General features: G+C 40.6%; 1 protein-coding gene across 1 annotated transcript; it reads right to left on the bottom strand.

The window, feature by feature from the left end:
- Positions 1-511: 511 nt before the first annotated feature.
- Positions 512-1,182, bottom strand: LOC149209213 (uncharacterized). The gene is made up of 2 exons (XM_089398542.1): positions 919-1,182; positions 512-667 (listed from the first exon to the last, which is right to left on the bottom strand). The coding sequence occupies exons 1-2, from the start codon at positions 1,180-1,182 to the stop codon at positions 512-514; spliced, it is 420 nt and encodes a 139-aa protein (XP_089254668.1).
- Positions 1,183-8,412: the final 7,230 nt, after the last annotated feature.

Here is an 8,412-nt window from a genome sequence, read left to right as displayed (position 1 = left end):
TGCAGCTAGTCAACCACCTGACCATGAGATTGTCTTTCGAGACCAATCTCCCCCCAGCTTGCTCAAAGACTAACAGTCTTTGCTAGTTGCACGCGCTCTGTGTCCTTACCATCTAATCATCACCAGACATGGTAAGCCCTCTCCCTTTTCCTACTGCCTGTCCTCTACAACACAGTCTTTTTTCCCTCTCCCCCTCCTTTTCTTAGAAACCATTCCACAGTTAGGGGGAAGGGCAGTTAGGGTTTTGCAACTGTTTTTTTTTAAATATATATTAACTTCTCTCCTCAGAAGTTACATGATATCCCTGTTACTAGGAAATCATTTCTCATTTCCATTTACTGAAAAAAAATTAATTTATGCAACAGGTAATAATCATCATCCTTTAGTTTGTTTCTTTCTTTTTTAACTGTGGTAAATAAAATATTTACAATAGTATGGGGATATGACATCCCCCCTCCTAAAATTAGACATTGTCCCGATGTCCTTCGGTTATAAATAACCATGGGTAAGCCTATTTCATGAGTTCTTCATCCTCCCAAGTGGACACATCAGGCCCAAAGTACTGCCACTGCACTTTAACTTGGGCAATATCCCACTTCCGCAGCATTACTTCTCTCCGGTCGAGGATGCTCAGTGGTTCGACCCGTATTTCTCCTTCTGCTTCTACCTGTAACATGCAACATCCTAAGCCAGTTTTATTTTAAAAGAAAACATTTAGACTGATCTATTGGAGATAATTTCTCACCTGAATATCCTGCCATTTAATCACATGTTTAGGATCATAAACATATTTTTTTAACACGGAGACATGAAACATATTGTGGGCTCGTATGTGACTTGGCAGAGCGAGCTCGTAAGCCACTGGCCCAATTCTTGCTAAGATCTGGAATGGTCCATAGTATCGAGGTGCCAACTTACCGCACTTGCTCCAATGTAATGTGATCTTTTTGCTCGAATTCTCACATACACATGATCACCGACTTGATACTCCTTAAACCTCCTTTTCCAGTCAGTGAAGTTCTTTTGCCTATCCTGAGCTGCCTTCAGATTAGAACGTACCTTTTTAACCAGTTCCTCCATCTCCTTAAGCATTTCAGGACCTAACATCAATCTGTCTTCCGGTCCACTCCAGCTCGAGGGGGTGCGGCACTTCTGCCCATACAATACTTCAAAAGGGCTCATTAGCAATGATGTGTGGTAGCCATTATTGTATGCGAACTCAACCAAGTGTAGATAGTCCTCCCACTTGGTTGGTTGCTACATCACATATGCTCTTAACATATCTTCCACCACCTGGTTCACCCGTTCAGTTTGCCTGTCAGTTTGAGGGTGATAAGCCGTGCTAAAGTTCAACTGAGTCCCAAATTCTTCAAACAATGTTTTCCAAAAGACCAATGTAAATTTTACATCATGGTCTGAAATTATTGTCTTTGGTAACCCATGTAGCTTAAATATATTTTGCATGAAAACATGGGCGATCTGCACAGCTCTGTAGGTAGATTGCACCAGTATAAAATGTGCTGACTTACTTAGCTTGTCCACCACCACCATGATGGAGTCATTATTTTTCTTTGACTTAGGCAAACCCGTTATAAAATCCATAGAGATGGTTTCCCACTTCCATTCCGGGATGGGTAATGGTTGTAATAAACTCGTAGGATGTTGGTGTTCTGCTTTAATTTGCTGACATTCTAGACATCATGCCAAATAACCAACCACATCCTTCTTCATACCCAACCAATAATATTCTTTTCGAAGTGTAGTGATCATCTTTTGATATCTTGGGTGTCCAGCATAATGACTCTTATGATACTCATCCAATATCAGATTTTTAATATTGTTTTGATTGGGCATGTACAACCTTCCTTTGTAATACAACATTCCAGCAGCATCCAAAGCATAATTCGACTGTTTTTTCTTCGCTGGTTGGTTGCTGAACTTTCTATTTTATTTGTTGATAAACAACATCTTGCTCAGCTGCCTTTTTAATCATTTCCCCGAAGGGGCTTTCCATTCACTACAAGTAATCTCGTATAGGCATTGCAATTTCGGACTCAAAGTGTTCGCCACCCAATTCTCCTTCCATTTTAAATGCTTGATCTCAAAATAAAAATCACGTAGGAAATCCACCCACCGTGCTTGCCTTGCATTTAGAGTGGGCTGGCTAAAATAATTGGTCAGACTGTGGTGATCTGTTAATAATAGAAATTTTCTTCCCATAAGGTAATGTCGCCACATTTTTAGGGCATGAATCATAGCTTCCAACTCTAGATCGTAAGCAGAATATTTCTGCTCATGCTCTTTTAACTTTCTTGATTCATATGCTATCACTTTTCCTTCCTGCATTAACACACCTCCTACCCCTTCCTTACTTGCGTCAGTGCACACCACATAATCTTTACTAGGATCGGCTATGCTTAGAATGGGTGCCGTGGTGAGTAAGTATTTGAGTTGTTCGAAACTTTTTTGACATTCAGGGGTCCACCTGAAGGTTCTTCCCTTTTTCTGTAAGGATGTGATTGGATAGGCTACTTTTGAAAATCCTTCTACAAACCGTCTGTAATAGCCTGCTAGCCCCATGAAAGATCGGATGTCTGCCACATCTTTGGGTACCGGCCATTCCATTATGGTCCTTATCTTTTTAGGATCCACTGCGATCCCTTCTTTAGTGATGATATGCCCCAAATATTGTATTTTCTCTTTAAAGAATTCACATTTACTGAACTTAGCGTATAATTGGTGTTCTCGGAGGGTTTGCAATACTAATCTGAGGTGCTCCTGATGCTCCTCCATAGTCCAAGAGTAAATCAATATATCGTCAATAAAGATTAGCACAAATTTATCCAAATACGATGAAATACACTATTCATCAGACGCATAAAAGTAGCAGGGGCATTGGTCAACTCGAAGGGTAACACCACAAACTCATAGTGGCCATATCGAGTTCTAAAAGTTGTTTTAGCTATGTCTTCCTCTTTAATCCTGATTTGGTGATACCCTGATCGCAAATCAATCTTTGAGAAAACTGTTGCTCCTTTCACCTGGTCGAACAGTTCATCAATACGGGGTAGAGGGTACTTGTTTTTGATTGTCAATTTGTTTAATTGACGGTAGTCCATACACATGCAGAGGGTCCCGTCCTTTTTCTTAACAAACAATACCAGGGCTCCCTAAGGGGACACACTGGGGCGAATGTACTTTTTGTCCAACGGCTCCTCTAATTGCATTTTCAGCTCTGTCAATTTTGGTACGCTCATTCTGTATGGTGCTCGCGAGACTGGGGCTGCTCTTGGCACTAATGCGATGGTAAATTCTATATCTCTTTTAGGTGGCAGTCTAGGAATCTCATCCGGAAACACATCAACAAATTCCTGTATCACAGGAATATTCTCCATTGTGGCTATTTTATCTTTTGAATTAGCATAGCCCACTTGGACGACATAAATCTGACATCCTTTCCTAATGCATTTTGCTAACTGTGAGGTGGTTATGGGCTGAATTTGCACTGGCCGCTTGATTCCCTGCATCTCTTGCTTTATTCCAAGCTCATCCTTATAACTGATAGTCTTGGTTTTACAATTAATTATGGACCAATGTTTTTCTAACCAGTCCATACCAATCAATATATCGTACAAGCCAAGGGGAAGCACATTTAAATCTACTATAACTGATTGTCGTGTTATTTTTAAAGGGCAGTTTTTGACATTAGCAATTACCTGTCTTTTGCCCCTGTTGCAAACTGAACTAGCCATGAGTCCTTAAACTTAACGGGTTGCAACTTACAATGCTCCATAATTCTAGGACTAATATAACTTAATGTTGCACTAGGGTCAATTAAAACAGTTACAGTAAGGTCTAAGAGTTTACCTTCAAATTCCACCATGGTCGGCTGGTACTCCGCCTGGCGATCTTCCAAAGCGGCATTAATCTTTGGCAGACTCCATCCTACATCGCCAACTGTAGAGGCTTCGTAGACCTGGGAAACCTGTTCAGCTCCTTTTTGCTGGGGACAATTTTTCACGTAATGGGGTCCACCACAACCCCAACATTGCACTGGAGGCCTTGCTGTCCCTTCGTTGTCTATTTTTCCGGGTTGATCATTGGTTCTGGACTCAATGGGGGGCTTTAATCGAAGTGAATTCTTCTGTGAGTTTCTGCTGATTTTCCCCTTGGCGAATCCTTTGTTACCACCACGATTACCTTTAGTACTTCTAGCCAGCTTGCTTCTTTTCTTATCGACCCATCTCTTACCTAGGATTTCTCCCTTCTGCTTGCTTTGCTGGTAGCAAATTTGGGCTTTGCATATAGCCTCATCCATCATCTTTGGGTTGTCAAATTCGATTCTTTCCCTCATACTCATAGGTAAACTACTGACAAACCTCTGTACTTTATCCTTTTCTTCCCAAATATAAGGCACATAACAGAGTAATGAAGTAATACGAGTGATGAATTCATCCATAGTTTGCTGTCCCAATCGCAGGTCATGGAACTCTCTTTCCTTTTTATCATAGCAGTGTTCTGTCAGGTATCTTTCTTTAAAGTACTTTTGAAATTTTTCCCAAGTGATAGTCTGTTCACTCACTCCTCTTACCATCTTAACCTCTTCCCACCATAGGGTGGCTTTTCCCTGTAATTGGAAAATGGCCAACCGCGCCTTGAGGTTGTGATCATATTCATATAGCTGGAAGTATTTGTTCATATTAATCAACCTTGCGTCAACTGCTTCCTCCCGTTCTTCATCAAAGTGTGGTGGTTTGATTTTACGGAACTTCCCTTGCAACTCTATCCGTTGCCTTTTGGATGTCTGCTATTCAGAAGCATTATCAGAGCATTCCTCCTCCCTTCCTTCTGACTCTTCGGGTTCTATGTGTTGATTCTGTTCCCCTGACATCCTTTGTTGCTCAGCATTGGGATTCAGTGGTTGTTGATTTTGCTTGTCAGATAGGCTCTTTATAATTATTTCCTGTTCCATTGTTAACCTTGCGTTATCCTCCCGTAATCGGGCCATTTCATTTTTCAATTCCTGCACTGTCTCCAAAATTGCAAGGTTTGTATTGCGAGCCTCCTCTCCAAGCTGTACCCATAATTTGGGGTTATTCTCTGCAGGTCCCTGTCCCACTACAAATCTGTGTGATGCACTGTCTGCTCTCCTCATATTGTCAATCTTGCTCCTGTACTTAACATAAAAATAACAGATGAGTAGTCACGCATCAGAATTTTTTTAACTTCTCATTAGAGATGGAAATAAATTATATTCAATCTATCTATCAGTTCCAATTCCCAGAGGCCACAGTTTTTGAAACTTAGCTCTGATACCACTTGTCATGGCTCCATTGCTAAGTAAGAATTTTTTATTTTATTTAAGGTCTTCACGTAACCGTGGTTACCTTTTAGGATTATAATCTCGATTACCTATGATTGTTCACCTAAAGACAACATATGGATACCACTTAACATGCGCATTGGACTTGATTTATGAGCTGATGTACTAGTTTTAGATTTTATTCGAATCACTGTTTGGGTATCACGCATGTTGTCCATGTGGCATCCAGTCAGAAGGTAACCTTTCCTTTTCCTCTTGCCATCACATGGCATTCTTTATCTGCTACCATGTGTCATTATACCAGCCCTGCTCCATTCTGTATAGGGTCGATAGGCTGTCCAATCTCTCGACTTGCGTGGTATTCCCCACCTCATCTACGGTGGAGATCGCCCCCTGCCATCCAACGGTGGTAGCCTTTCGCGGGCCTTCAACCTAATCTATTGGTTGCTTTGGGTGATGGGGCTCATTTGGTTAGGCAGCTCACCGCACCCTGCTCTGGTTCAGCCCATGCATTCAGCTCCAGAGAGCCAAACCTATAGACCTTGCTCAAATGTCGGCGGATTTGTCACCAAACCCTTCAGGTAATCAAATGATTCAGAGTCCTGTTTGTTCTACTTTCTTTTGGTTATGCGCTCCTTTGATTTACTGGAAGATTTCTTGTTTCGCACATGACACATGCAAACTGCAGGTTGGTTTGATATTGGAGGGCATTCTACAGCACCGATACGAGAACTTTTCATACATTGGTTGGAGATTCCTTTAGTGGGTAAGTTCTTTATCAAGAGCGAGGATGGTTTCCTTTGTATTTTCTACTACAGCTCGCATTCCTTCCACAGTTGTCTAACTTTGTTTTGCGTGGGTTGCTCTCATGTAGGCTGGGCGCCTGTCCCTCATACGGTGGCCTAGACTCGACTAAGGGAAACCCTCCTTCAGCATGTCCAAGGTTCCAGGTATGGAAAAGCCTTCTGGCCGTGACCTTGTCTGTTTGTCTTGGAGGTTTTCTGGTGTCCAATGGAGGGTGGCCCTTCCAGTTTCTTTCATATTTTGATAAATAATGGAGTGGAGGCTCCAGGTTCCCATTGAAATGACATATGTAATTTAACTACTAGAGTTGGGCGTCCGACTACAGTTTCACTGCTCGGACATTGTGATTGTATAAACTTTAATGCATAGTTGTGCACATTTTTCTTGCGGCATGTTTATCCTCTTATCTGCTGGACTTTATTTATTGTGAAGAACTATTGTTTTTATAGACAGAGTGGTCTCCTTGTTTATACTTGTTAAAAGGATTACCACACCGCGGCTTGTCTGTACAGGAGATGTAGCTTCTTTTTCTATAATTCATGGTCTTGCCCAGCGTTTAATTATGTCAAGCACTTTGTTTAGTTTGCAAACAAATGTACAGTTTTATGGTGTTTTATGTACTCGACTATGGGTTGGTCTTGTTCCATATGCATGCATCTTTCCGTTTGAGAGGGTCCGAACCCTGCACCCCAAACATAGTCTTTAGCTCTTGTTTACTATTAGGTTCTTATCTTTGTTTTAATGTGGGAGAGTTAAATGTCGAAGGGTAGCAACCCTACCCAACCTATTTGCTCCACCCTGCTCAATACCCAGTTTTCTTTTTAGGTTCTTTCACCGTTATATAATGCTCATGGAGCAGACCTCCTGCCGCGCCCATACTATTCCTGGCCCTACCTTAATACAGGGGAAAACATTCTTACAACACCTTAAAGAAACTTGCAATAGTCTCTGCATCCGATTGATGATATTTCATGGTTGTTACAGCTCGCGGCAAGGCAAATGATGGCATTTTCTACTTGTATATATATATTTTTAAAACAGAATAGGCTCAGTCCAAACGTTGCAAGCCAACTAAAGAATAATACTGGAATTTAATCAGTTCTGTACACTTTCATATATTCGGGCCTGTCTATGCATAGCACAATATTTTCTCAATTTGTTTATTATTATTCCTTAAAGCAGTTAGCCTAATTTGCAATGTCTTCCTAAGGGTTTCATTTTCTTTCATTCTCTGATGCTTGAAACTGGTTATTACATTTGGTATGATACCTCACGACAAATTCACTCTGGAAACCCTTACCAAATACTGTTAACGCCCGATTTACCATACATGTTTTAGTTTCCAACCTAAGGAAAAATTGTCTAAACAGAGACGGCTAACTGTAAAGTTCTCTAACTGAGTTTGACCCTCTTCTTGACAGCTTACTGCTACTGCTACCCGGAAAACAATTTATATAGAGAACTACCTGACCTCACCATTTTCATTTCCTTTTTTTTGAGTACTCTTTCATAATTCTAAAAAGAACTGCAACCCATGGAAATTAAACATTTTCTAGTTCAGGTCAGTGCCTCATACCTGTGTCGCTTTCTGTAAGTGTTCTTTTTTCTTTTTCAAGATAAGGTCACCTCTGCTCTCTGCAGCTAGTCAACCACCCGACCATGAGATTGTCTTTCGAGACCAATCTCCCCCCTAGCTTGCTCAAAGACTAACAGTCTTTGCTAGTTGCACGCGCTCTGCGTCCTTACCATCTGATCATCACCAGACATGGTAAGCCCTCTCCCTTTTCCTACTGCCTGTCCTCTACAGCACAGTCTTTTTTCCCTCTCCCTCTCATTTTCCTGGAAACCATTCCAGGGGGAAGGGCGGTTAGGGTTTTGCAACTGTTTTTTTTTAAATATTTATTAACTTCTCTCCTCATAAGTTACATGATATCCGTATTACTAGGAATAATCATCATCCTTTAGTTTGTTTGTTTCTTTCTTTTTAACTGTGGTAAATAAAATATTTACAATAATCTAGGATATGACAATAAGCTAATCTAATGATGCATCTAAATTGAGCAATATCATCCCACTTTACTCCATTAGTAAAAATATAAATGTTTTTGAAAGTCAAATTTTTATTAAATTGAATTTTAAGACGCTCAACCAGGTTGTCATAAGGCTTGTAACGTGTAAATGCAAACATCGAAAATATCTCCTATTATTTCTAAAACCATTATTTCCTTTGATTTTTTTTTTTTAATCCCCAAAGATTGCATGGTACGAAACTAAAGGTCATTTAG

The sequence above is a fragment of the Pinus tabuliformis genome, chromosome 1_2, assembly GCF_031772625.1.
Source record: "Pinus tabuliformis cultivar Carrire ecotype Pingquan chromosome 1_2, CPIR1, whole genome shotgun sequence".
Lineage (NCBI taxonomy): Eukaryota > Viridiplantae > Streptophyta > Pinopsida > Pinales > Pinaceae > Pinus > Pinus tabuliformis.
The sequence above is the reverse complement of the archived record's forward strand: the minus strand, read 5'-3'. Positions and strand labels throughout refer to the sequence as shown.

Excerpts from the sequence above, each read along its gene's own strand:
- LOC149209213 (XM_089398542.1), bottom strand. The coding sequence starts at position 1,182 with ATGAGCCCTTTTGAAGTATTGTATGGGCAGAAGTGCCGCACCCCCTCG. Across the intron at positions 668-918 it reads ATTACATTGGAGCAAGTGCG|GTAGAAGCAGAAGGAGAAAT; the intron begins GTAAGTTGGCAC and ends TGCATGTTACAG.